The sequence below is a fragment of the Zonotrichia leucophrys genome, chromosome 3 (assembly GCF_028769735.1).
Source record: "Zonotrichia leucophrys gambelii isolate GWCS_2022_RI chromosome 3, RI_Zleu_2.0, whole genome shotgun sequence".
NCBI classification, from domain to species: Eukaryota; Metazoa; Chordata; class Aves; order Passeriformes; family Passerellidae; genus Zonotrichia; species Zonotrichia leucophrys.
Window position 1 is genome coordinate 75,465,220 of NC_088172.1, and position 27,999 is coordinate 75,493,218.

General features: G+C 54.6%; 3 protein-coding genes across 12 annotated transcripts in view; 2 read left to right on the forward strand and 1 right to left on the reverse strand.

The window, feature by feature from the left end:
- SLC29A1 (solute carrier family 29 member 1 (Augustine blood group)) overlaps positions 1–9,557 on the forward strand; it is a 33,729-nt gene extending 24,172 nt beyond the window's left edge. For 7 of the 10 annotated variants that reach the window (XM_064708868.1, XM_064708875.1, XM_064708876.1 and 4 more), the window contains 12 exons: positions 2,036–2,118; positions 2,587–2,668; positions 2,889–3,049; positions 3,276–3,415; positions 3,622–3,756; positions 3,909–4,006; positions 4,333–4,423; positions 4,539–4,627; positions 4,769–4,877; positions 6,140–6,225; positions 7,830–8,029; positions 8,573–9,557. In XM_064708868.1, the coding sequence (XP_064564938.1) occupies positions 2,090–2,118; positions 2,587–2,668; positions 2,889–3,049; positions 3,276–3,415; positions 3,622–3,756; positions 3,909–4,006; positions 4,333–4,423; positions 4,539–4,627; positions 4,769–4,877; positions 6,140–6,225; positions 7,830–8,029; positions 8,573–8,684 (1,332 nt within the window). In that variant the 5' untranslated portion in view covers positions 2,036–2,089 and the 3' untranslated portion in view covers positions 8,685–9,557. Of the gene's footprint in view, positions 1–114; positions 360–1,104; positions 1,283–2,035; positions 2,119–2,586; positions 2,669–2,888; positions 3,050–3,275; positions 3,416–3,621; positions 3,757–3,908; positions 4,007–4,332; positions 4,424–4,538; positions 4,628–4,768; positions 4,878–6,139; positions 6,226–7,829; positions 8,030–8,572 lie in introns of those variants that run through there. The other 3 variants (XM_064708872.1, XM_064708870.1, XM_064708871.1) reach the window with 3 other exon arrangements.
- Positions 9,558–11,806: 2,249 nt separating this feature from the next.
- On the forward strand, positions 11,807–18,611 carry HSP90AB1 (heat shock protein 90 alpha family class B member 1). Its single transcript, XM_064708878.1, has 12 exons — positions 11,807–11,933; positions 12,041–12,187; positions 12,361–12,567; positions 12,865–13,024; positions 13,189–13,322; positions 13,750–14,061; positions 14,486–14,651; positions 14,838–15,028; positions 15,265–15,412; positions 15,666–15,934; positions 16,361–16,694; positions 18,037–18,611. The coding sequence occupies exons 2-12, from the start codon at positions 12,041–12,043 to the stop codon at positions 18,144–18,146; spliced, it is 2,178 nt and encodes a 725-aa protein (XP_064564948.1). The 5' UTR covers positions 11,807–11,933; the 3' UTR covers positions 18,147–18,611.
- Positions 18,612–20,488: 1,877 nt separating this feature from the next.
- Positions 20,489–27,792, reverse strand: SLC35B2 (solute carrier family 35 member B2). Its single transcript, XM_064708879.1, has 4 exons — positions 27,709–27,792; positions 24,830–25,023; positions 24,458–24,618; positions 20,489–22,615 (listed from the first exon to the last, which is right to left on the reverse strand). The coding sequence occupies exons 2-4, from the start codon at positions 24,984–24,986 to the stop codon at positions 21,677–21,679; spliced, it is 1,257 nt and encodes a 418-aa protein (XP_064564949.1). The 5' UTR covers positions 24,987–25,023; positions 27,709–27,792; the 3' UTR covers positions 20,489–21,676.
- Positions 27,793–27,999: the final 207 nt, after the last annotated feature.

Here is a 27,999-nt window from a genome sequence, read left to right on the forward strand (position 1 = left end):
GAAGCAGGAGGTGGTGGGAAAGCAGCATGGTGGAGCGCCCTGCCCCAGCACCCCCAGAGTCCTACTCCCTACTGCCTCCTCCCCAGCACCCCCGGCTCCTGTCATCTCCCCCTCAGCGCCCTTGTGTTCCTCCCCTCCCTGGATGGTTGGGCAGCAGGACCTGGGCGGTGTGCCAGCTCTGGTACCCGATACCTCTTCTCCTCCTCCGCGAGTGCCACTGAACCCGCGGGGCTCCGGCCCCCGTGACTGGAGCCAGGCCTGCCGCTCGCCCGCAAGGGCAGGGGGTGTGGAAGCAGGGGACACACTGCCTTCAAATACTCCGAACACAGGGCTCACCCTGGCTCTGTTCTCTCTCCCAGGTATGTGTATGGCGTCAGTCCCTGCCTTTATTTCTAGGGACAGCAGTGTGACCTGGTGGGGGCTGGAAGGGGGATCAGCGGCTTGGCTGGCAAGGGAAGCATGTTGGGGCCTGCTGGGGACCCATGGGGGAAGCTGAGTTTCTCTTGCCTATTTTGGGTTGAGATCTGTTTGCTCGGAGACAAGCAATGGCCCCGGTGAGGTTTCTGTGTGCGAGGGGATTGCAGTTGTGTTTGCAGATCCCTCTGCTAATCCCGAGTGAGGATGTCTCCTCCCCGCAGAGGCACTGGCAGGCTGCCAGGAGGGGATTTTGGGATGTTTTCTCTGGAAGCCCGGTTGGCTTACAAGGGCAAAGCAGGAGCTGTCATGCCCCCGAGCTGTCTGTGTGGGAAGGCAGGGGAGCGGTGCTGCAGATGGCTCCAACATCAACAGGGTGGCACCTGCCGGGCTGGCAGAGCCCTCGATCCTTTGCGGACATACTGTTGTCCTGCTCCGTCTTTCCCAAGCGGCCCAAGGAGCTTCTAAAATCCCTCTCCACATCCCACCGGCTATGTTTCGGCTCCATGGTAGCTCAGGTTCCCCAGCCGGCAGGGTGCTACCGGAGGAGGAGGCGAGCTCTGCCCAGAAGCCCACGGGCACCTGCGCCAGGGACGGGCTGCGCTGCCTCCAGTGCGAGCCGGGGCTGGCAGGGACTACAGATCCCAGCATGCTGCTGCCTGCCTCTTCCTCCTCGTCCTCCTCCCCCTCCTCCGCCCTACCTGGCAGGGCGCGGGCAGGGATGCTGCAGGCGGCGTCGGAGCAGGCATCGGCGGGGCATGTCCCGGGCGGGCCGGGGACACGGCGCCGGCAGCCCCGCTGCAGGTGAAGCGCTGGGACAAGTGCCGGAGCAGCCCATGCTGCGCCGCCCCGACTGGAAAAGGACAAGGCAGGCCCGCGGTTCCTCCTGGCGGCTAATCCCACTGCGCCGGGAAAAGGGGGTCACCGGGGAGGGAAAGTCCCTTCTCTGGGCTCTGGGAGCCGCGTCTCTGGGGCTCTCGGAGCAGTGCAGCGCCTGGGCAGGTGGTGACGGGGAAGAAGGAGCGGTGGGTGCCCGGGAGGCGACAGCAGTGCCGGGGACGCCCTTGGCTTTTCAAGGTGACCCAGGAAAGGGCTGTGAGAGCCCCAGGGAGGTGGAATTGAAAATGGGAGATTTGCTGGTTCTGGCCGGAGAGGCTGCTGAATTAAATGTGTGTTTTGTGGCACGGAGCCCCGGGCGTTGTAAGGAGCTGGGGCGAGCAGGGTGGGCAGACACAGCCCACTGCGCACACGCTTCGCTCACAGCCCCAGGATTGGGGACAGAGAGCTGCAGGCTCACAAATCCCTTAAGAACCTGCTGCAAGCAGCTGGGCAGCCAGCATGAGCAGCCTGGTATCTCGGGAAAGCAGTTTCCTTTTGGAGGGAAGGCTTACTGTGCCCGGCCAGCAGAATAAGGCTGTGTGCCACAGCCTCTTGGCTTAAGGACTCTGAGCTGCAGGTTTACAAAGCTCCTGCACTGTCCTCTCGTCATTTTCTGCATTGGTGTTTGGCTCCCAGTACTGTGGAATACTTACTGGCAGCATGGGTTGGGGTTAAAACCAGTGCTGCCCCTGCCTGGCATGTGTCGCTCACTTTCCCGTAAAATCTTCTGTTTGTTTTCCAGGCGGAGAGCAACCATAAGACTTGCTGGGACCTGTGCTAACTCTTGCCACACAAGATGACAGCAAGAGACGGGCCCCAAGATAGGTAATGATGGGTTCTGATGTAGCTGTGGGGACACATCCAGGATAGCAGGGGGTGATCGGCCAGAGGGACCCAGCATCTGGGAGACTCCCTCTGCTGCTTGCTGACTGGCCTACCAAGCTGTCCCTTCTTTCTCAGCTTTTTCACAGCAAATGGGCTGTAAACTGTAAACAGTCCCCTGTAAACACACCTGGGGAGCCTAACTCTTTCCCAGACCTTGTTATGGATGCTGTGTATCTGGGTGCTACATTTTGAGGAGCAGCCAGCCTCTCCCTGCATTTGTAGCTTCCTGGGGAGGGCCTCCCACAGCCCCTCTGCAGTGCCACACGTGCAGTATCTCTGGCAGCCCAGGCTAGCAAGTGCTGTGGGGCAGGGCACGAAATATTGTCTGATGCCTCCCACCGCTGGGTCAGGGACAGTCAGAAGCAATACCCAGCTTCTGCTCCAAACTCCACTGTGTTCCCTTCACAGGTACAAGGCTGTTTGGCTGATCTTCTTCATTCTCGGCCTGGGAACGCTGCTGCCATGGAATTTCTTCATGACCGCCAGGGAGGTGAGGGCTTCCCTCCTGCTGTTGTCCATGACAGTAATTGTCCCCTGTCATGTCCAGGGACCATGGTGTAGATGTGGCAGCACAGCACAGCATGTGTGACCTGGGTGTGATGAGTGGCACTGAGGCAGCAGGAGGGATGGGCATGGGTCTGAACAGAGAATAAGGGTGGCCTTGGAAGGCCTCACAGAATCTCAGCCCCACCAGGCTCCTTCCTTTGCAGTATTTCATCAGTCGCCTTGGGGACCCAGAGGAGACGAGCCATGTCGGGAACCAGACTGTCCCACCCTCCTACCTGCAGTCCGTGTTTGACAACTTCATGACTCTCTGTGCCATGGTGCCCCTCCTTCTCTTCACCTGCCTCAACTCCTTCATCCACCAGCGGTGAGTCTTGCTCCGTCCTTGCCCCTGCCAGCCCCCATAGGGCCACCCTGCCCTGGCCTGTTCTCCTGTCCCAGCACTGAGCCAAGCTACAGCCAGCTCAGTCAAGTCAAAGGCAAAACACCGGTCTCCTGTCTCAGGGTTTGGCTGGGACTCCCACAGTTACACCTTGGTCAAGCCCCAGGTTTTTGGGGGGTTGGGTTTTCCTCACTGAGACCTTCTTTTGTAGGATTCCTCAGCAGATCCGCATCTCAGGCAGCCTGGTGGCCATTGGGCTGGTGTTTCTGGTCACTGCGATCATGGTGAAAGTCCCCATGGAGCCTCTTCCTTTCTTCGTCTTTACCATGATCAGCATTGTTTTCATCAACTGTGAGTGAAGCACTGGGGGAAGGAGAGGGACACAGCCCCATGGCTAGGGCTGATCCCTCTGGGAGAAAAACATGAACCTCACAGTGCAGAGCCAAGGGGGAGGGGGACTTGCTTTGCCTCACAGGGCAGGGGCCTTGGCTCCCTGCAGAGGTGCAGTCCATCCTTGCCTTTGGTTTCTCATATCTGCTCATCCTTCCCCTTTGCAGCCTTCGGCGCCATTCTCCAGAGCAGCCTGTTTGGGCTGGCAGGGCTCCTGCCTGTCAGCTACACGGCCCCCATCATGAGTGGGCAGGGTTTGGCAGGCACCTTCGCTGCTTTGGCAATGATCTTCAGTATTGCCAGTGAGTAATCCCTGCCTTGCAGGTGACAGGGCCTTCCCAGACCACTGCTGTCACAGCATCTGCCGAGGTCATGCTGTGTGGAAGATGGCAGCAGGGCTTTTCTCCTCTCAGCTGTCATCATCTTCCTTTCCTCTCCCTTCCTGTGCTCTCAGTTGGTGCCCAGCAACCCGAGAGCTTCATCGGTTACTTCACCACGGCCTGTGTGACAATCGTGCTGGCAATCGTCTCCTACGTAATTCTGCCTCACATGGTGAGACTGCTGTCGTGGTAGGGAAGGGCTTGGGGACGTTGAACCTTTGCACATCCCAGCACAAGAACCATGGCCCACTAGCAGCCTCCACTTCTTGTGTCAGGGCAGCTTCTCCTGTTCCCCTGATCACTCTGGGATACTTCCCACCACAGATACCCCAGTATACTTGGGGTATCTGAGTCCCTGGGTAAGCAGGAAAGCATCAATATCAGACATAATTGGAAGGAATACTCTGCCCATATTGCCCATATCTGCTGTTGTCACACAGCCCCTGGCAGCCTTCTTTCTGCACGCATGAATGAGTCCTCCCTGCTGTCTCTCTGCAGGACTTCTTCCGATACTACTACATGAAGGACAAGACAGAGTACCGCGTGTACAATGCAGAGCTGGAGACCAAGAGAGACCTGATTAAGAAAGGTGAGGAGCTGAGAGAAGGAAAAGAAAAAACTTAAAGAAAGAATGAGATAGAAGGACTGAATTAGATCTTTGCTTTCTGGGGCCTGCTATGCCCTACTTGTGTCTCTCCCTGCAGATGAGAATGGGATGGAGCAGAATAACTCAAAGATCATCCCTATCCACAACCCTGATGAGCAGCCCTCTGTCATTGCTATTTTTAAGAAGGTCTGTGAGTTTCCAGCAAGTTTATCCTGCCCTTCCTTTTGGGATGGGCACAGGTGTAGGAGAGCATGGGGAGAGGAGACCAGCCCTGCACTGGTCTCTTTCCCTGTGTTTGGTACCAGCATTTTTCTTTCATCTGCCTAGCTCTGGGTCTTGGCTCTGTCTGTCTGCTTCGTCTTCACTGTCACCATCGGCGTCTTTCCTGCCATCACAGCTAACGTGTCCACTGTCCTCGGAGAGGGAAACAAATGGGGTAAGTGTGCCAGGGACGGGGGTGAGGTAGGGAAAAACTGAGAACAAGGTACATGGGAGAAAAGAAGGTGGGGCTTGAAGGTATGTGTGATGGGGTAACCCTGTCTGGATGCCAGGTGCGCACCAAAGCCACTCCAACTGGATGGGAGATAAAATATGACAAAAGGCTTGAGATAAGGACAGTCAGAGATCACTCATCAATTACTGTCACAGGCAAAACAGACTCAAACTGGGGAAAATTATTTTAACTTATTTATCAGTCAAATCACAGTAGTACAATGAGAAATAAAAACTAAATCTTGAAACACCTTCCACTCACCCCTCCCTTCCTCCCAGGCTTAAGTTCATTTATGATTTCTTTATCTCCTCCCTCTGCAGTAGTGCAGGAGGACAGGGAATGAGGGTTGCAGTCAGTTCTTCACACATTTCCTCTGCCATTGCTTCCTTCTGAGGGGGAGAACACCTCTCACTCTTCCCCTCCTCCAGCATGGGGACCCTCTCATGGGAGGCAGTCCTCCTTGAAGTCCAATGTGAGTGCTTCCCATGGGATGCAGTTTTTCATGAACTGCTTCAGCCTGGGTCCCTTCCATGGGACAGAGTCCTTCAGGAACAGACTGTTCCAGCGTGGGTCCCCTGCAGGGTCAGAAGTCCTGCTGGCAAACCTGCTTCAGAGTAGGGTGGTGTTCACAGGCAGCAGGTGGATATTGACTCACTATGCACCTCCTTGGGCTGCAGGAGGGCAGTCTGCCTCACCATGGTCTTCACCACAGGCTCTAGGGGAATTTTTGCTCTGACATCTGGAGCGCCTTCCCCCCCTCCTTTTCCACTGGTCTTGGTGTCTGTGGAGCTGTTTCTGTCACATATTCTCACTTCTCTCTCCGGGTACAATTGCACATGTTGAGATTTTTTTTTCCCCTTTTCAATATGTCATCCCATTGGCCCTACCACTGTCACTGTGGCCTTTGCCAGTGGTGGGTCCGTCTTGGAGCTCTGTCAGACCTAGGGGTGCTTTCAGCAGCTTCTCTGAGGAGCCACCCCTGTTAACCAAAACCTTGCCACACAAACCCAATACAGAATGCTGGAAGGGAAGAGGGAACCACTGTGCATGATGGTTTGGATGTGGACACCAACGGGGCTGGGAGACCATTACAGGCCTTAGTGGGAAACTGGTAGGACCTAGATCTGAAAGACAGACAGTCTCTGTGCAGTGGCTCTGAGGGACAGGGTCACACTTGGATTCTCACTGACCATCCCCTTCTTCAGGTCTCTACTTCATTCCTGTCTCCTGCTTCCTGCTCTTTAACGTCTTTGACTGGACAGGACGGAGTCTCACTGCCCTCTTCACATGGGTGAGTATGGGGCAGAGAGCAAATGCCAGGCAGTGTCTATCCCTAGGTCCTTCAGCCACAGCTCTCACTGGGGCTGCCATCCATGCCTTGGAGCAGGAAGGAGGTGCAGAGATAACTCCTGCTTTAAGCTCTAAGCGCAGATTTATGGGTCAGAGCCGAGAACCACAGTGTTGTTCTGTCCTCCCACCTCTCTTTCAACATGGCTTGGATAAAGGTGCCTCCTCCATTTCAGCCTCTCTGTAAACAAACCTTCATTCCAGCTATGCAAACGACGAGACAGGATGGCGACAGGGAAAGAGGGTGAAAGACGGGGCAGCCCAAAATAAAACCTCTGGCCTTGGCACAGGACACAGCTGCTTCAAAGACCCTTGTCCTGGAGCAGGGCAGGGCCATGCCATGTGGGTCACAGAACTGTCCCCTGCCACATCCCCTTGCTCTCATCTCCTCAGGATGGGCAAGGAAAGGGGCTTTCCTGTCTGGGTCTCTTCCTGCCCTTTCACCCACCCCTGTTTCCCCCTGTATTGTTCAGGATGTTTGTTTGGAGAAGCTCCTCAGGACCACATGCCTCATGGGGTCTGCCTGGGCCTGCCTTCCCCATGGCCTGGAGCTGCTTCTCCGCTGGCCATCACTGCTTGTTGCTTTCGGTCTTGGCCATGAGCCGCCTTGCCTGGTGTCCAGGCCACAGCTTCCATGGTGGGATGACCCAGCAGGAGATGTTTCCAAAACAAGGCTGTGTGGAAAGTCTGACTGCATGTGGTTTGGGCCACATTTCCCTGGTTGGGGCCCCGCTCACTCTTTTTCTCCTCAAGCAGGAGAGGCAGCTGCTGTCTCCAGTTTGCCCCATGGGCACAGCAGCTGGCCTAACCTCAGTTTCCTCCTGTGTTCATGGAGTTTCCTGTGGCCATGCCAGCCCAGCAGCTCCCAAGGCAGCTGTGGTGCTTCTCACCTCAGACCAGTGAACCCTGGCACCTCACTGAGGGGACGAGGTCTGTCTCAGTCTAGGGGCTGCCTAGTCCCAGTCCCAGCTGCAGGGACAACACAGGGGGATGGCACCTCCTTCTTTGTCCCAGCCTTAGTTGCTCAGGAACTCTGGTAGGACTTAAGGAGACTGTAACTCAGTCCATGCCTTTCCCAGCACATTCCAAAACAGCCCCAGCATAATCCCTTTCTCAGACTGCTGGATCTTGCCCTGCTTGCAGGGGATGGCGAAGGGTGCTGAAGAGCTGGCTAAAGTCATTTGCAGGCGCTGAGGCGCCAGAGGGGCTTTACCTCAGCCACACTGGCTCACTGCATGAGCGTGCACAAAGCTCTCTGGCCTGCCTGCCTATTGCCAGCAGGGGCTTAACAGTTGCCCACAAGCCTGGCTCAGTATTTTGGCTCTAGTGCTGCTTCAAGTCACCTGCAACAGGGCTTCCAGACCTAGAGCCTACTTATGACTGCAGGTGGTGATGCTGAGATTTGTTGTGGCCAGGAAAGTCTCTCAGCAGCTTTGCCATCTCTGGCTCCTCCACAGCCCTGGTGCAGTAGGGACAGCCCTGCCAGCATGCCATGGGATGGGGAATGTGCAGTTCTCAGCTGCTCAGCAATCTGTGTTTTTCTCCCAGCCCGGGATGGACAGCTGCCTCCTGCCAGTGATGGTGGTCCTCCGTGTCATCTTTGTCCCTCTTTTCATGCTGTGCAACGTGCAGCCCCGTTACTACCTGCCTGTTGTGTTCTCTCATGACGCCTGGTACATCATCTTCATGATCTTCTTCTCCATCTCCAATGGCTACCTGGCCAGCCTTTGCATGTGCTTCGGGCCAAAGTGAGTGCGAGCTGGGGACAAGGGAAGGGTTGGTTATGCCCCCAGATGCCAGTCCTGGAATGACTTGTGGAGTTCTAGCTCTGCCCAGCTCTGGCATCTGGAGAAGAGGCCACAGGCACAGAAGGGAATTGTCACTACCCACAGTGTCCCATCTCCCAGGCTTGCGCTTCCATATCCTAGGGATGAGGAAGCTGTCTGGGCTCTCCATTTTCCCCACCTGTCACACAGGGGAAGGGGCTGGGTGCAGCGGGGATCTGGAGGGGAGCAAAGCATGGCACAGCACCCACAGCAAGGGTGAGCAGCCTTGCCCAGCACAGGCAGCACAAGGAGCCCCACAGGGGTCAGAGAGGGATGTCCCTGGTGCCAGGAGCTTCAGGGTGGCCTGCCTGATGCACTTTATGAGCCAACAGTGTGGAGACTTGGAGTTCTTGTGGCTCTGGGAGCCAAGGGGGATTTCTTCTTGCTGTTCCTCTGCTGCAGACTGAACAGCAGGGCACTGGACACACATCCTGAGGGTGGATCTGACACTTGTTTCTTCCCTAGGAAAGTGCTTGTGCACGAAGCAGAGACAGCTGGAGCTGTCATGGCATTCTTCCTGTCTCTGGGTTTGGCCCTAGGAGCTGCTCTCTCCTTTCTGATCCGAATGCTCATCTAGCAGAGGCACACAGAGGGTGCAGGGACACCATGAGATGGCTCCGCATCCTCCACTGAGGGCCTGGACACCTCAGCACTGTGGGGAAACAACAGCTCACACCTGTCCCTGCCAAATCACACTGCCACAGCACACCCAGGGACGGTTCCACTCCCGCAGGCTTGGCCTGGTTCCTGCCACGCTCGGCTGTGTGATGCCTTCAGGCCTACGTGCCTTCTCCTTCCCCGTGCTGTGTGTGTTGTAAGACCCCCGGGATCTCCAGCTGCCTCCCACGCTGTGTAACTTCCCTGGCTCAAGGTCGAAAGCCATTTTCAGCCTCTTTCTCTCCAAGAGAGTGAAAGGCTGGTAATTAGTGTTACTCCTTCTCTTGCCCTTGTCTCCAAAGCACCTAAGAGATTCTCTCCTCTCCTCCTAGGGTGCCTGGTAATATCCCACACCCTCCTCCTGCTGGTAGACTTGTGAATGGGGAGGAGAGCCCCAGCCAGCCTCCCATCCCTGCTCTCTGCTATACGCACATCCCCCCAACCAGTGTGTCCCTAAAGTGTAGACATCTGTGTCCCAGCCACAGAAAGAGCCAACACCGTGGCTAGGCTGAGGGAGGAGGAGGTACCCACACCCCGCCTTCTTCCCCTCTCCCTGCCTCTCTTCCCTTTTTTTGGTGATTCTGACATTGTGTTTTTTTCAGCCTCCTGGTTGTGTGACAGGAGGTTTTACTGTGGGTTACAAGAGGAAAAGCAGCAACTCTCTTCCCAACGAAGCTGCCTTCCCTACCCATGTGTGCTACAAGGGAAGGCTCACCTTTCCCTTGGCTTTCCTGTCCCTTGTTGTGTAAATGTGTTATACAGTTGCCATTTTCTATAAAAAGGACAAAATGCACCTTTGTGTGTGTGTGTGTTTGTCTCTGTCGCCACAGGGGAGAGGGGCTGTGGAGGGTCAGAGGTTGAAGTGAGAGGGCCCTGGCACTTCCTTACCATCCTGTAGTGCCCTGCCACCAGCATCAGAAATGGTGGGAACGCTGTGTGCATGCCCTGCACAGCCAGGCCCAGCTGAGGGACACAGCCAGTGTGGGAACGGGATCATGGAACCATAACATCAGAATGGTAAGGTTGCAAGGAGCCTCGAAGATCATCCAGTTCCAAACCCCCTGCCATGGGCTGGGACAACTTCCACTTCACCAGGTTACATGCAGGCCCATCCAGCCCGGGGTGGGGCATCCACAGCTTCTCTGGGCAACCTATTCCAGTGCCTCACCACCCTTAGAATAATAAATTTCTTGCCCAACATCTAAACCTTCCCTCTGGTTTGAATGGTTTGAAACCATTCCCCCTTGTCCTGTAACTACATACTCTTTGTCCCTGTCCCTCTTTATTGTGGGTGCCCATCAGGTACTGGAAGGCCACAATTAGGTCACACCAAAGCTTTCCCCAGGCTGAACAATTCAAATTCTCTCAGACATCCCTTGTAGGAGAAGTGCTCCATCCCTCTGATCATGTTGCTGTTCCTCCTATGGACTATCTCCAACAGGTCCCTGTCCTTCTTGTGCTGGGGACCCCAGAGCTGGATGCAGCACTGCAGGTGGGCTCTCACCAGGGCAGAAGGGCAGAAAACTGTCCCTTTCCCTGCTGGCCGTGCTGCTTTGGATGCAGCCCAGGACACCACTGTTTCTGAGCTGTGAGTGCACGTGGTGAACTCATGGCCAGCCTCTCATCCACCAGCACCCCAGGGATGGTGCCCTCGAGGTACACCAAGGGACCACTGACACCTCTGACAAAGAGCAGATGCACCTTCACATTTTGAGGTGCAGTGACCTGCAGCACTGCATCTGGGAGCTTTCCCGGTGTCTGGGAACAGCCAGAGTGCCACCTCCTGCTCCTGGGGTGAACTACACCAGCCTGCCAGCGGGAATCCTCTTCCCTCTGTCCCACTTCATTCACTGCCATTACCTCTTTGCACCACCAGGCACCAAAACCCATGTGGGAGCTCGGGTCCCCTCATCCCACTTCCAGCTTCCTTTGCCGGTCAGGGCTTTTGTACGCACAGCTTCAACATAGAACCACAGAATGGTGAGGTTCGAGGGCACCACAGTGGATCATCTGGTGCACCATGTCTGCTTAAGCAGGGTCATCGTTGACCACAGGCACAGGATTGTGTCCAGACAGTTCTTGAGCACCTCCAGATTGGACTCTCCACAATCTCTGTGGGCAATCTGTTCCAGTGCTGGGTCAGCCACACAGTAAAGAAGTTCTTCCTCATTTTCAGGTAGAATTTCCTGTGCATCAGTTTGTGCTTTCTGCTTCTTGTCCCATTGCTTGGCAGCACCAAACAGAGCCTGGCTCTGTCCTCCACACCCTCCCTTGAGATACCTATAGGCATTGATGAGCTCTCCTCTCAGTCATCTCGAGGCGTAATAGGCCCGGCTCCCTCATCTTTTCCCCTTAAAACAGATGTTCCCGTCCCTTAATAATCTTTTTTACCCTCCGCTGGGCCGGCTCCAGGAGCTCCTTGTCTCTCTTGTCCTGAGGAGCTCAGAAGCAGATAGACTACTGCAAATACCGGAATGGTAAGGCTTAAGATTATTTGTATTATTATTCCCCTTGGACATTGTAAGGGCAATGTCTCCAAGCACTGTTTTGCAGCGGTGACACGGGCCTGCCACACACTCCGGCCCTGACACCTTCTGTCCCCGCCCCTCCTTCCGCTGGAGCTTAAGTTCCACGCAGCCTCAGGCCGGCAGAACTACGCGGCTCCCGGCCTCGGGGGGAGCTGCAGGCTGAAGCTGGGGCAGTGCGGTTCCCAGTTCCCTGCCCCAGCCATGGAGCCGAGGAGGCGCTGCCGTACCCTCTGTGGAATACTCTGGAAATGGATTTCTGACCGCAGCTGTATTCCTCCGCGGCGGGGCGTGGAAAAGAGTTCCTCGCCGGGGCTCCCCGCCGCCCCTCGCCGTGGCTCTAGGAGGTCCCGCTCCTACGGCCCTCCGAGCGACGCGGCAAAGGGCGGCGAGGAGCCGCGGCTGGCGACCGCAGAGCGGCAGCGTGAAGCCGAGCATCCATTGCACGCCCGCCCCCGCCATGGCCGCCGCTAAACGGCAACGCCGGTGCCTCCCATACACCATCGATCTGTGGTTCGCTGACCAAGACCCCTTTAAGGCGGAAGGATACAATGTGCCTTGTGGCTCCCCCCTTCGTTCCGTGCCTATAAAAAGCGGCCGGCGGGGGGATATAGCTCTTTCGCCGGTCCCCCACGCCCGAGACGGTAGGGAAGGGATGGGGAATGGGACTGGGCCGGATGCCTCCACCGCCCTCTCTCTGGCTCTCATGCCCTGAAAACGCACTGAAAACAGGCATGTGTTTGTCTTGTAGATGCCCGAGAAAGTGCAGCATGAGGAAGAGGATGCGGAGACCTTCGCCTTCCAGGCGGAGATCGCCCAGCTCATGTCGCTCATTATCAACACCTTCTATTCCAATAAGGAGATCTTCCTGCGGGAGCTCATCTCCAACGCCTCCGACGTGAGCCCGGGCGGGAGCGGGCTCCTTCCCGTGCCGGGGGGTCGGGGTCGGGCTGGTGTCCTTGCAGGGATGCCCGGGGAGAGGCCGATTCCTGGGAAGGCTTGTGCAGGGAGGGTTGGAGGAGGCTGTCGAGTAGGGAGGCCCTGTCGAGCATCCATCCCTCTCTCCTCTAGGCCCTGGATAAGATCCGCTACGAGAGCTTGACTGACCCCTCCAAGCTGGACAGTGGGAAAGACCTGAAAATTGACATCATCCCCAACCCCCGGGACCGCACGCTGACCCTGGTGGACACTGGCATTGGGATGACAAAAGCAGACCTCATCAACAACCTGGGCACCATTGCCAAATCTGGGACCAAAGCCTTCATGGAAGCCCTGCAGGTGGGTTGCCTTGGGCTGCATGGGTTCCCTGGGTCACAGGCTGGCACTGAATGTACAGATAATAAATAAACAATAAAAAGGCTCTCCTGCCTTGTTTGCCATGGGAGATGTTGGCCTACTCAAGTGTGCTTCCCCCACCTTTCCAACACCAGGGAGGAGCTCAGGGTAGAGCTGGTTGCCTGTTGGCACTTGCATGTTTTTCTCTGTGTGCTTGACCCAATTCTTTGCTGCTGTGAATCAGTCACAGACATTTTCTACCTCCACCCTGGTCTTAGCAGCTGCTCTCTGCTTTCACAGGCTGGTGCAGACATCTCCATGATCGGGCAGTTCGGTGTGGGTTTCTATTCTGCCTATCTGGTGGCTGAGAAGGTGGTTGTCATTACCAAGCACAACGATGATGAGCAGTATGCTTGGGAGTCGTCAGCTGGGGGCTCGTTCACTGTCCGAACTGACCACGGTGCGTATTGTACAGAAAGCCAAGCACGTTTTCCTGCCAGCAGCTCCCCTTTGGCTGGTGTTCCCCAGAGCCATGCTGCGCCGTGAGCCACACTGGTTAATGCTGGCTGTCACATAATGCTGAGGCTGGAGGAGCTGGCTGATGTTTCTCTCCCCACGCTGCAGGTGAGCCCATTGGACGTGGCACCAAAGTGATCCTGCACTTGAAGGAGGATCAGACTGAGTACTTGGAAGAGCGTCGTGTGAAAGAGGTGGTGAAGAAGCACTCCCAGTTCATTGGCTACCCCATCACGCTCTATGTACGTAAGGAAAGGGCTGTGGGGACCAGGTGGAAAGCTGAAGGCAGGGGTGGGTGATGTTTGAAACAGGAGCACACAAAAGGCCCAGTGTACGATCCCTTTGGGTCCCTTCTGTAGTTCCTGGCTGCTGGGCACTGAGCAGTGATGCTCTCAGCTTCTGTGGCCAAAGGTGGTTTGAGGCTGGGGGCTTACTGGAGGTGAAGGAGGTGGGTATCCAGCCACAATAAAGGCCTTTGATCTCTGCAGCCGAAGATCATCTGAAATCAGCCATGGAAAAGGAGGGTTCCTGCCACTTTTCTCAACAGTTGACACAAGGCTTGAGATGTTGCATTTTCATTTTCCAGAGATACACTTTCTTTGGATAATATGGTAACGTTCTTGGTAATTTCAGGCTAAACCTGACTATTGCTTGTTTCTTTCTCCACAGCTGGAGAAAGAACGTGAGAAAGAGATCAGTGATGATGAAGCAGAGGAGGAAAAAGATGAGAAGGAGGAAGAGTCAGTGTCCAAAGATGAAGAGAAACCAAAAATCGAGGATGTAGGCTCTGATGAGGAGGAGGAGGGAGACAAAGGCAAGAAGAAAAAGACCAAGAAAATCAAGGAGAAATACATTGACCAGGAGGAGCTGAACAAGACCAAACCAATTTGGACCCGCAACCCTGATGACATCACCCAGGAGGAATATGGCGAGTTCTACAAGAGCCTCACCAATGACTGGGAGGACCACTTGGCTGTCAAGGTGGGTGCTGGGCCACCGTGCCTTCCAGGGAGGCCCCTTTCCAGCCCTTATCCAGAGTCACCACATGGTTGTGCCTCTGTGGGACTGAGCACTCTCAGGCCACTTGGTGATGGAGCAACCTGCACTGTAACTCCCTTGCAGGTGGAAGGATTGGCAGTGCCAGTCCATAAGACAGGAGGATGTGGGGTCTCAGAGAAGCACTGACTTCTCTGTCCAAGCCTGCTGCATGCCAGAGAACCTTGACACATAGGGGATAGTGGGCCTGAGCAGGAGGAAATACACTCTGCTTGGATGCTAGAGATGTTGCTGTGCCCCTTTGCCAGCCCCAGTGATGAAGAGTGGCAGTTCAGCCTCCCTGCTGTGGGAGCTGGAGAAAGGAGAAATGAAGCACCCCAGCAGCTGTCTTTTTTTCCTGGTCCCACAGCACTTCTCTGTGGAAGGGCAGCTGGAGTTCAGGGCCCTGCTGTTCATCCCACGCCGTGCCCCTTTTGACCTCTTTGAGAACAAGAAGAAGAAGAACAACATTAAGCTGTATGTGAGGCGGGTCTTCATCATGGACAGCTGTGACGAGCTCATCCCTGAATACCTAAGTAAGAGCCCCTGCCTCAGCCTCCCAGTGCAGAGCTGGGATCCCCACAGCCTGTGGTTCCACTTCCAGTATAGAGGGACTGGATGAGGCGCTGGCTGGTGTGGGTGTATAGCAGTCTGTGTTTTAGCTCTTTTCTTGCTATGTTGAAGCTCAGAATCCTTAACCTGACACCTGTTTTCATATGCAGACTTCATCCGGGGTGTTGTGGACTCAGAGGACCTTCCTCTGAACATTTCTCGTGAGATGCTCCAGCAGAGCAAGATCCTCAAAGTGATCCGCAAAAACATTGTGAAGAAATGCTTGGAGCTCTTTTCTGAGCTGGCAGAAGACAAAGAGAACTACAAGAAATTTTATGAAGCTTTCTCTAAGAATCTGAAGGTGAGTTGGGCACCCTACCCCTGGAGGAGGGAAGGGCCCATGACCCATCTGCCTGAGGAGCAGTCTTGTTCCTACGCTGTGTCTCCTCTGCGTGGCTTTGTAGGCAGCTGTCCCCTCTGGCTGCCCTAGGCCAAACACTCAAATGATCAGGAGCTGGGCAGCTGGCTGTGCCTCAGGGGCAGCCAAGTGCATCCACGTCCTGTCCTGGAGACTTCATGCATCTCTTCTGTTCCCAGCTGGGCATCCACGAGGACTCCACCAACCGAAAGCGCCTTTCGGAGCTGCTGCGGTACCACACGTCCCAGTCAGGCGAGGAGGTGACTTCGCTTTCCGAGTACGTGTCCCGCATGAAGGAGAACCAGAAGAGTATCTACTACATCACAGGTGAGCCAGAGCTCCTCTGAGCCTAGCAAGGCAGAGGCAGGTAACCTGCATACAAACCCTAATTTAAAACACTTCCTGCTGCCCTCTGCTGAATTACAGCTCATTCCTGGGGGCTGGGGAAAAGCCACCATGCCAAGAACCCTGGCTGCTGCCAGTTTTATTTTAGGGGTCTCAAGTGACTGGTGGTGTTTGTCCTGCTGTAACCAGCTCTTACCTCTTGGTGATGTTTCATTTCTACCCTCCACAAACACAGGGGAGAGTAAGGAGCAGGTGGCTAACTCAGCCTTTGTGGAGCGCGTGCGGAAGCGTGGCTTTGAGGTGGTGTACATGACAGAGCCCATCGATGAGTACTGCGTGCAGCAGCTCAAGGAGTTTGATGGCAAGACCCTGGTATCAGTCACCAAAGAGGGGCTGGAGCTGCCTGAGGACGAGGAAGAGAAAAAAAAGATGGAGGAGAGCAAGGCCAAATTTGAGAACCTGTGCAAACTTATGAAGGAAATCCTGGACAAGAAGGTGGAGAAGGTGAGAGGGGCAGGGAGCTTAGCCCTGCACTGGAGGGAGGAGGGCTGGGCCCTCCGTGCTGCAGGTGAGGGTCCCCGCTCAATGCATGCCTCTCATCTCCTGCAGAGGAGCCGCTAGAGGAGACTGGAGTCCCAGCATGCACCATCTTGCTCTAAGCAGCCAGGCTGCAGGCGAGGGGCACTGACCCAAATACGTGCATTGATGGGAGAGGGTAAGTGTGGGAAACATGCAGTGGGTGCTCTGAGTGCTGGCTGAGCTGTCCAAATTAGTCTGCAGCAGTCCTGGAGCTGCTTGGAGCATCTCTGCTTGCTTTGGGGTGTCCCCAGGTGAACCAGGGGCAAAGACTTAGGTAGTAGTGTGCTGTGGCTGGGCCCAGTCCAGGGCTTATGGGGGCCTTGCTCAGCTAACCCTTGGCTATGTTGGCAGGTCACAGTCTCAAACCGGTTGGTCTCGTCCCCCTGCTGCATTGTCACCAGCACATACGGCTGGACAGCCAACATGGAGCGCATCATGAAGGCTCAGGCACTGCGGGACAACTCGACCATGGGCTATATGATGGCCAAGAAGCACCTGGAGATCAACCCTGACCACCCAATTGTAGAAACCCTTCGCCAGAAGGCTGATGCTGACAAGAATGACAAAGCTGTTAAAGATCTGGTGGTGCTGCTCTTTGAGACTGCTCTGCTGTCCTCTGGTTTCTCCCTGGAAGATCCCCAGACCCACTCCAACCGCATCTACAGGATGATCAAACTCGGGCTTGGTGAGTATCCATGCCACTTCTCAAGCCTGCAGCAGGCCTGAAAGCAGGTTAACTGGTCAGGCTGGTGTCTTGGGGCAGGGGGAGGCCACTAAGAGAGCCATGCTGCCATGGTGTGCTGAAGTGGCTCTGTACATAAGGTGGCCAGGAGAAAGTGTAAACCTGGAACAAGGTACTTAAGGAGGGCTCAGGACTCTGGGTGGACTGCCCTGTCCTCCACAACACCAGGAGCCACCACCAGGATGATCAGATGACAAGCTGAGGCTTTTTATTCCTTTAGAGTAAATGTGAAAAGTCTGTCATGGGTTATGTGACCCATTTGGAGAAACAGCTTGTGCTTGCACACAGCCTTTTCCTCCAAATTCAGCTAAAAATGTAAGTCAGAAGGTGCTGTGGCTTGGCACAACTAACTTGGTAACCCTATGCTGCCTTGTCTCAGTAAGAGTAGGGTGTTCTGTTAGTCAAGTTGCAGGTAGGGGGACTGTATGGTAGGACAATTTTCTGTTCAGAGTATACTGAAACAGCAGCCTGCAGGGTTGGAAACTGATGAGCTCTAGAATCTTGCAACTGCTTTAGTTGTGACTTGACTGGATTTACTTCAATTTTCTCTAGAGAAATGCTCATGGCTTAAACCGCATTCTCCTGGCTTAAACTCCAGGCTTTGTGGTGCTGGGTGACAAATCTTCTGTAGTTAATTTTAATTGGCTAAGGAGTGCACTCTAATGGCATATCTAGTATCCATATAGTAGTGTAGATGTTACTGGGAAGATGCTACTGATTCAGGATTAGTGCTGGAGTTGACAATTACTACTAACAATGTTGACTTGCAATTATTAGTTTTTAGCCTGGAGGAAAGGAGACTGAGACGTGACCTCATTGCAGTGTACAGCTTCCTCACCAGGGGAAGCAGAGGGCCTGCATTGGTACCTTCTCTGTGGTGACTGGTAACAGGACCTGAGGGAATGTCATGAAGCTTTGTCAGGAGAGTTTTAGGTTGGATATTAGTTAAAGGTTTCTTATCCAGAGAGTGACTGGCCAAGGAACAGACTCCCCAGGGAAGTGGTCACAGCACCAAGCCTGCCAGCATTCAGTAAGTGTTTGGACAGCACTGAAGCACACAGTGTGATTGTTGGGGCTGCCCTGTGTAGAGCCAGGAGCAGGACTTCAGTGATCCTTGTGGGTCCCTTCCAAATCAGAATATTCTATGATTCTGTGAACTATTGGATGCTAATAGCCTCATTCCTCAGGCTGGAGGTAGGAGCCAGGTTTGCTCTTGGAGAAGCTGTATATCTGGGATTAGGTGTCATTTGGAAGCCTTATCTCTTCCTTTCCTCCCCTCTCCCAGGCATAGATGAAGATGAGGTGGCTGCAGAGGAGCCCAGTGCAGCTGCCCCTGAGGAAATCCCCCCTCTGGAGGGAGATGAAGATACATCCCGCATGGAAGAGGTAGACTAAAGGAGGAAGGCTCTTCCTTCACCTGCCAGACCCCTGCTCTATCATGTTTGCTTAGAAGATGGTCTGCTCCCACCAGCTGCTACTGACTTCTTGGTGGTGTCTGTTCCTTTGGCTCTGTTTGGTTGGGGTTGTTTTTGGCAGGGTGCAGGAGGGCATGATTCCCTGTTTGTTAGTAGTGATTCAGGTAGCCTGAGGCCTGTCTGTTCTGTGTCTTTCTGCTTGTGTAGGAACATCTGATGGGGAGTGGAGGTGTGAGGAGGCTTCAGGCTTCCCTCTCTCCCCTCATGGAGTGTCCCATGTTACCAGTAGGCATCAAACTGTCCTTATTCTACTGGGGTGGGAGAGCCCTTCCTCCAAACTGCTGCCTCCCTGAAGCCCCAGGATAGCATAATGTATTTTGGTTGGGTTTTGTTTGAGTATTTTTCTGGATTTTTGTTCTACTGGAATTAAAGAATTGATGATTTACATGGTGGGGTCCCTTGTGCTTCATGCCTGCTCTGCTGAGGAAAATGTCTCAGCCTGCTCCTGAGGGCACTGGACTCTGCTGTGTAGGTCTGTGCCCTGAATGCTTGCTGAGCCCTGCTTTAGGAGATTTTTATCTCTTCCATGCCCTGGCAGGATGAAGTGGGTGGAAGGTACACATGACCTGCTGTGCAGGTGGGGTCATCTCCAATGAGCAGTAGTTCTCCACCTGGAGAGCTGCATGCCCCCTGCCTGGGAGCAAATTTCCAGTCTGTGTGGGACAGCTGGCTGAGCTGCTGCTTGGTGGTTTGACCTGAGCACCTCTGGGGCAGGACAGTGGCAGAAGCCATCTGCCTGTTCCATAGCAGCGTGGAGCAGGGTGTGGAGTGACAGCTCAGGACTGGTGTCAAGCTGCCTCTCTTCAGCTGTTGGGCCAAAGACTCAAATCCTTTCCTCCCACCTCCAGCCTGCCCTTTCTGGCCTTCTGCAGCCATTGGGTGTTGGGAAGTATCTGCCTTCTTTCCATCTATGTCCTAGAAGAGAAGCCTGGGACATCACCTCTGACTGAGCTGCCCCTTCCACTGAGCTCACAGTGTGAGGTTTGTCACCCCTGGCCACAATGGCCCTTGGGGTCTGTCAGAGAAAAGTGACACTTAACTTCTTCTGCTGCATTAAGTTAAGTTCTCTTGCTGCCCACATGCCAGCTGCCACAGGCACAAAATGGAATGGGCTTTAGCAAGTATCCATATTCAACAGGGAGGCAGAGCCTGCTGGAATCCCTTGTGCACACCCAGACACTGGCTGTGCTGCCAGTGTGGCAGCTGTGTGGGTGCAGCCTGCTAGGGCAGTGGTGGAGCTGAGCTAGCAAATTGTTCAAAACCAGGATTTCTGTCTTGATAGCAAGTATTGCCAAATAGTGAATCAGTCAAAATTAACTTCTTAAGTTAATGTCCTGGGTTTTCTTTTTCCACTAATGTTTTGTTTAAATCTACATTTAAATTAGAAAGGTTATCCCATTGTATCCCATTCCTGACCTGGCAATGTGGTTTTTTGTTGTTTTGTTTTTAATCAAAGGAAATCACATTCCATTCTCAGTCTGTCGCAGAGGGTGAGTGCAGACATTTGGGTGAATTTGTAAGGCAGGATGAAAAGCTGTGAGGTACAGGCACCTCTAAAAGCCCAGAGCTAGAAAAGGAGCACTGGTAAAACTGCTGGAGAGCCAAGTGCTCTGAAGCCTGGGCTGTGCTCAGCACCAGCTCTGGTATCCCTCCAGGCTCAACTACATCACCACTGTTCCTAATCTCCTCCTCTGTTTCCCCTGTAACCCTCACGTGAGTGTCCCCTTTCCCTAGCTGTGTTAGGCCCCAGTCCTGTCTCTGACCCCGTATTCACCCTTGCCTACAGTTTTTCACCAGGCCTCCCACACGTGCCAGGAGGATGGACCTTCCACACCTCAAGCCTCTCCTGTACAGCCCACAAAGTGCTGCAGCACCGCTGGCCCTGGTTGCCATGTGCTCAGCAGGCCTCTGTATCACCTCTGGGTAGCTACACCCACTGGGAATTCTTTAAGTTGCACCATGCAGAGAGAACCTAGGAGCCACACTAGGCTCAGGCTAATGGCTCCTTCACCTGCCCCCCAGCACAAGCAGCATTCCAAGCCTGGCTGTGCTCCCCAGTTGAGTGTGCAATGATCTGTCAGGCCTTGCAGCTTGGAGTGCAACCAGCCTTGGCTGAAAGAGAGAGGCACCTGTATTTGGAAAGACAACTCTGCTGTCCCAGAGAGACTAGGGACACAGGAAGAGTTGGAAATCTCTTCCCTCCTTTCAAGTACATGGAAAAAAAACCCAACCAACCAACCAAAAAAAAAAAACCAACCCACATTTACACCCATGGCACTATATGCAGCATATTTTTAATTTAATAAAATAAAAAGAGAAAAAAGTTGCCTTGCAAAAGTACCAAAACCTGCTGGTTTGTCAGTCAGGTTGTGTTGATGAGAAAAGGATTGACAGATAAAACCCAGGCTTGTGGGGAAGAACAGCTTTCACTGCTCCATCCCCGGCTGTCTGTGGAGCAGGAACAAGGCACCGCATGCGGGCTCTGCCCCGTGTCCCAGCCCTCCAGGCACAGACTCTGGCCAGCCCCTGGGAAAACCAGGGCCAGTGCCTCCAGGTGGCAGGAAAAAGAGGGCTTGTTTGTGCTTGTCTGAATGGCAACTGCAAAGCTCAGAAACCACGGCACTGAGGGAGCCCGAGGTGGTGCTGGGGCTTCTGGGCAGTGCAGCCTTTGGCCTGTAACAGCAGCAGATGTAACCAAAAAGCAACCTCAAAGACTCAGCAAGCCTTGGGAACTGTCCAGCTCAGATACTGCATAAAAATCAGCCTGGGCTGAGAGGGAAAGAAAAGTGTCCTGGAGCAGGGGTAAAGAATTGATAAAACCAAACTGGGAGGTACTGGCTTTCACTGCAGTGCCCTCCCAGAGCAGATCCCAGGCCTGGGGTAGGACAGGCTGGGAGTTCTTCCCTTGCCTGTGCCTTACTACCCAGAGCCCCTCCTGGAATGGAGAAGAGCACTCCCCACCCTTGGATGGGCTCAACTTGGGACTTGCCTCACTCAGAGGTGTTTCAAAAAGAAACCTAGTGTTTTGCTTGCCCTTTCCTCCTGCCAAGCTCTGTAGTACTAACAGAAATGGAGGAGCTTTAGCCAGAGGCAAGACAGTGCCAGGGAAGAGTTCCCTTGTTCATCAGTGACTTTGGGGAGAAGCCACAAGACAGAGGTGAGGCAGGAATACCAGCAGCCCCATGCTGGTGTGTCCCCAGGCCTGTGCCTTGGCTGCAAGTCTTTAACCTATTAAGGCAAATGGAAAGGTTTGGAGCTGCGTCAGCCCAGAGCGTTTCCCGGGCTTGTTCCAGACCCTTTCTCAGGAAAAGCAGGTGGAAAACTGAGTCACTGGTCCTGCTTGTCCATACCCCACTCTTCTTCTCAGTGGGTTCTGAGAAAATCCAGCAAATGCCCTTCAAGTGGAGGCAGAACAGCAGGCATGGCTTACATGCCATGGCCTCAGCTTCCTTAGACCTTTTGAACAGGGGCCTCTCCCGGCGGGAGCTTCTTGCTGCGCTTCTTCATGCGGCTGCGGGCGTAGACGCGCAGGAAGAGGGCCATGAAGACAACGGCTATGCCCAGCCCACCCACCACAGTGACAGTGTGCCCGTAGATGAGGCAGGAGAGGAGGATGGCAAAGGCCTGCCGCAGTGTCATGATGATGGTGAAGACAGCTGCCCCGAAGTGGTTGATGGTGTAGAAGATGAAGAGCTGGCCGCAGGCGGAGCACACGGAGAGCAGCACGGCGTGGGCGGTGAACTCCGAGTGGCGGGCCATGAAGCGCAGTGACTCCAGCAAGGCACCCTGCTCCAAGAGCGAGCCCACAGTGAAAAGGCAGGAGAAGACGTTGACGCCAAACATCATCTGCACGGGAGACATCTTGTAGGTGAAGAGAGCGTCCTGCCAGTTGGAGGTGAAGCTGTCGAAGATGATGTAGCCAGCCAGGAGCACTATGCCAGAGAAAGTGGTGACAGTGGACACCGTCCTGTTAGGAGCGCTGGAGAGCAGGAACATGCTGACCCCCACGGAGATGAGGGCAGCAGTCAGGTACTCCCAGTACTCATAGCTCTTGCGTGACACCAGTTTGCCCATCATCATCACTGGAATCACTTTGGAGGCCTTGGCCAGCACTTGGGTGGGGAAGCTGATGTATTTGAGTGCCTCATACTGACACCAGCTGCTGAGGATGTTGGAGAGGGAGGCAAAGGAGTATTTGTACATAGGAGCCCCATGGCGTGGCTGCTTGGTGAGGGCGCAGTACAGACCAGCCACTGTGAAGGCCAGGATGCGGTTCATGAACACGAGGAACTGGGAGTCCTTGAACTTCTCTCCAGGGTCTGTTTCAGTGGCACCGTACGTTCTCGTCATCACACGCTCCTGGAGGACACCCCATGTGAGGTAGGAAATCTGCAAAGCAGCAGGAGCACAGGCAGAGTCAGGACCCACAACAGCAGTTGCCAGCAACAACAGGAAGAACAGACCTCAGGAGATCCTTGCTTTCCCCATGTCGGAATTCAGGACATCCCTCTGGCTGTCCTGGATTGCCTGAACCCCTGCCAAGGGGCTCAGAGACCTTGGCACAGAGCCCAAGATGCCTGTGACTTTGATTATAACCCATGGAAAAAATTATCAACCTTATATGAGGATCTGCAAGCCACGAAAGTCTAAGTAGAATAATAATTAGTTTATCACAGGATGAAAAATAGATTTTTTTGGGTTTTTAGAATGGAGGTTCAGGAGGCAAGATGGAGGAATCTGGGCACGTCCAGTCTTTCTCCTTCTTCTTGGCCTCCATCTTCTGCTGTGATGTTTTTGGATTGGTTTAAGGTAGAAACTCACTGTTTAGCATAGGTGATAGGTATTGGGGAGTTATGGTAAATAATGTACATGTAGCTTTTAGTATAAAAGATAACACTGCCCCGAGGGCAGTCAGTGTGCCTCTGTCTAACCTGCTGAACGGACCTCGGCGGGTCAGAGAAAGAATTTTATAGATAAACAATAAACAACCTGGAGAATGAGAACAGAAGAATTCTGACTCCTTCTTTGACTGCCAGGCTGGGAAACAAGACTTTCTAACGCATCTCAGGGTCACTCTGAGCAGCAGAAGTCCTGAGATCCGCAGCTCTGCATGGCAATGCTTCCTGGAGACACTGGGAGACAGGACCACCCCCCACTCCACCCATCTGAGGCAACCTGCTGATCCATGTGGTTACAACCAGGAACATCCTGTTCCAAAGCACAGCTTCTCAGTGGGCAGGGGAGAAAAGCCCACAATGCAAACATCCTGGTGAGAGCGAGCAGTTAGCTTTGAGCTGCTTCAAGCCTGTGGAACCAGACTGACCGAATCAGGGAACACCACTGATACACAACTGCGGTTTTGGTGCCAGCTCCCTGCGGCAGGTCCTGGCACTTTTCCCAGTGGGCTCTGCATTGGTTTTCACTTCCAGCTCCCTAGGTCTGGTTTTTACATCCAAATCAATTCTAATTTCAAAACCAGCAGACAAAATTGTCCACGAGGGATGATCACTGTCGTAGTTGTTATCTCCACTACTTTTGGTGCAACACCAAGCCTCTCACAGAAGTAACACACTTCCTCTCACCACACATCTCCCAAGAAAGTAAGACACAGAGAGATGAAAGAATTTGGTGGCCCACAGCATGTCTGAATAGGCTGGAGGAGTAAGCCAGAGAGTGAATTGTTTCCTGGCTGCAGGGCACCTGGGTTTTTCTATCTCACTGCCCACACTGCTAATTTCTTGTCCTCACAGATCAAAAAAGTTGTCCTTCCTAATGATGCTCAGGCTGTGAATGAGACTTGGGGAATCTAAGATTTTAAATTCCTGTTTATCTGTAGCTGAATTAAGTATTTTCTTTCCAGTACTCAAATTCAATCCATCAAGGCAGAATGCATCAGCCCCAGACAGTGACCCATGGGAGAGCCTGGGATAAAAGAGGGCACAAACTATGGGCTGATCTGACATCAGAGCCAGAACAAAAGCAGCCTTACCAACCTGCTGAATCACAGAATTTTCAGAGGCTCTAGAGGACTGTGATCAGACAGGATGCTCCAACCCAAATGACAAAAGCTAAACAGACCTCCACAGCTCTTGGAGGTGGAATGTCCTTTCCCATCCTCCAACCCTGCCTTGATCAAGGACAGCATTGCATGCTCAGTCTCCAAGGAACTGACAGTCACTGGCCAATTCCTCCTTTCAGAATGGGACAGCCACACATGCACAGGACCCCTACCTGTAGACCAGCAGCACAGAAGAGCAGCTTGAAGACCTGTCGGGCTGTGGAGGACTCTGTGGGCTCTGCTCGGGGTGGCAGGGAGCCATCATCCTGATGTACAGACTTCACCTCAGAGCCAAACACACAAGATTTGATGACAGGGAAGCAAATGCCTCTGCCTGAACAGGATAAAAGAAGATGGAGACATAATTAACCAAAGTCTGGGCACCACATGCTGCACCAGCCTGAGGTGAAGCCTTCCTCCTCACTAGCCTCCAGATCGGCTAGCACGGGGGCCTCAGAGAAATCTGTTTCAGGATAGCAGCTGGACAGCACTGGGACACAGCTCTGTGAGAGGTGAGGCTGAGGATGGGAAGCTCCTGCTCCTACCTGTCTCCAAGTAGTTCCTTCTCTTGAAGTACTGGATGAGGAGGAAGCCCGGTACCACAATGCTGGCATAGCCGGCAGCATTAACAAAGAAGCGGAAGAGCCAGAAGTCCCCCCACGAGTCCTGCAGGGCAGGGGTGATCTCTTCACCTGCAGCCATCGCAGGAAGGGAGGCCAGCAGGAGGGGAATGCAAAATCTGCGGAGAGAGAGAGAGGCAGGTGGTGGGCTGCTGGTACACGGGCAGCTCCACTCCACATGCTGAAACACACCCACCATCCAGCCCGATCCTCATCACCTGTGATACAGCCACCCAGACCCACTGCAGTGGCAACAGCAATGCTGGCAGCACACAGAGCAGGAAGAGTCCTCTGGAGCTGAAAAGCACAGGCCAGACATCTGTGTTTGCTTCTGGTAAGGGTCGTTGCTCTGGAACATGTGGACTTAGAACCATGGATTCCCAGGATTAGAGAGAACACTGCTGTAACCATCTGGTTTTGACTACGCTCTTACTCCAAATGTAAGGAGCACCTCACACCTCACCTTTATAAGTTAAACTTTACACAGCTTTTGGGTGGAAAAGGAAAAGGTCACTGAACAGAAGAATTTACTCCTACCTAGAAGCTCATGTTTCAAGCCTGTGGCAACGAGCAACCTTGCTCTGGAAGCAAACAGTTCAGAGCTTTCCCCTCTAGCTACGCCAGGTGAATGGATGAGAGGCAGGGTTTGGGGCTGCCAGCCTCCCCCACCTCCCCATGCAGCACTGGAAGTGTGCCAAGGCATTCCTCACAGCTCACAGGAAATTACCAGGGCTCACCCACTTGACAAAACACAGCCAGAAAGCAAGACTGGAAAGGAACTTTCCTACCAGCTGTCTGGTTGGGATTTTACCAGGACTATGCAATGAGGTATAGCTGATATTCTTCAGCTGTAGCTGTAGGAAGTCATCTAGCCAGCTTTAAAACAGCTTCACTAGTCCTTGAAGGAGTTCTTCCCTTCACCATTCTCTCTCTCACAGAGGCGAACATGCAATATTCAGGGGCACCAGGTACTCAACAGAATGAGCAAGCAGGCAACAACTTCCTACACCCAAGGCCACCTGCATCCCCCCTCACAAAGCAAGCTGCAGATTCCTGCAGCAGGGTAGAACATTTCCCTGGTCCCTGCTACATCCCTGCCCCAGTTCCCTCAATTGAAAAAGCCTCCCAGTTCCTTGGGGACCAGGTGATAGCGCTGTGGGCTGGCGACATAAACACACACCTGAAAAGCTCCTGTGACTGAAAGAGACACAGATGTTAATTCCGCCTCCACCTGAAACAAGCGAGTCAGAGGAATTAGGCCCTATTTAGGGGTGTACCTGGCCCCAGTGTTGTATAACTGTGACCTCTAGTAGCCGCCACACGAAACTTACAAACAGAAATTTACAAACTTAGGGACTTTACTTAGAAAATTACAAACTTTAAGGACTTTAAAGGCAAGAAAGTCCCCTGCCATTTCATGAGCAAGCGCTCCAATCAACCTCTTGGGAAAGACCTCAGGGACTTTTCTCATCCTCAGCTTCTGTGGCCAGGCCCTTGGAGTTCAATAACCTGACCAAAGCTGGGGCTGTGTTTCACCCAGAAAACTCCCTTCTGTGACATAAAACACAGAAATTCCCAGACCAGGGAGAGGTGCACATGGCTAGGGGTGGATTTCTGTGCCTGCTTCCTACTCCTGTGTCTCCCCCCTCCCTGGAAATGACAGTCTGACCCCTCCACTCAATCACTCCTGCTGCAGGGGCACCATCGCAGGCTGTTCAGATGCTGTGGGATGCAAAACCAGGCCTCAGCGCTCCCGGGTTTGTCCGTATTAAGTAACTGTGGCTGGCGGTGGGGTGCAGAAACACCGTTCCCTTTTGCAGAAGTCGGATATAAATGACAGGGTCTGTTGCCACATTTGCAACTTGAGAGGGACTGTGCAAGCTCCATTCAGCACGGCTGCGCCTGCTGTTACCCCGCCAGCTCCTGCAGCACTGCCATGGGCGGAGAATCAGCTCCGCTCTCCCACAGCGACCGTGAAGAGGAGGCTATGGAGGGACAATGGCTCTCTATGCCTGCGCTAGCAATTCCCAGGCCCTGAGAGCTGACTCAGTGCAGCAGCCCCTGCCCTCTCTGCCCAGGCTGGGAAGGAACAGGGACGCCAGTGTTACAGGTAGAAAGCGGGGGGGCCGAGCAGGGAGCATGCTGAGGCATGAAAGGAGCCTTATTCTGCGGAGCAGCCCAGGAGCCGAGACAACGGAGCGGCCGCTGCTCCCCTGGGCACTGCAAAGGCAGCTCTCAAAGGCACCGCTTCAGAGCCGGGCTGGCACCCAGCCCGCTGCCTGGCATGAACAGTCGGGGTCCCGGCTCTGAAAAAGATCTCTGCCTACAGCCCTGATACTCTTCAGCGCGCCTCCAGCGCCTGGCAGGGCTGAGGTCAAACGCAAGCTTGGAGCTGACAAGTCCATACTAACATCTCGGCATCTCCCTGTCCCTGCACGCAGCCGGGTCGCAGGGCTGCCTGCCCCTGTCCCCCCAGGGCGGACCGCCGCCTCTGCCCGGGGGCCACAGCAGAGGCACGGGCTCCCCGCCGCCCGTGGGGCACCCTCGCCGCGGGCACGGCGCGGGGCTCCCGGGAGGGGCGAGCCCTACGCCTCCCGCTCCGGGGCTCCTCTGCCCGAGGCTGCGGCGGCCCCGCGGGAGGAGCGGCGAGCGGCCGGCTGCGGGACGAGCGTGGCCCCGGCGCCGCCTCCCTGCCCGGCGGCCACGTTCGCGGCGAGCAGGCCGGCAGCGCGGCGCAGCCTTCGCCGGGAGCTGCCGCCCGTGGGCCGGCCCCCCTCCGCGCCCGCCCCGGCCTCGTTACCCACCTGCGGCCCGGCCCCGGCCCGGTGTCGGCCGGCTCCCCTCGGCTCCGCTCCCGGCGGCGGCGGCGGAACCCCGCCCGGCGGGCGCGCTGGCGCCCCACAGCGCCCCTGCCGCTCCGGAGGCAGCGCGGCCGGCGGAGCGGGGCGGGGCGGGCCGCGGTCACGGGAGCACAGGATCAATCGGGCTGCAAGAGAGCTGAGATCATCGAGCCCAAGCGATGAGCGAACGCCACCGTCTCAGCTGGACCGTAGCACTGAGTGCCACAGCCAATCTTTCCTTAAACCCTCCAGCGA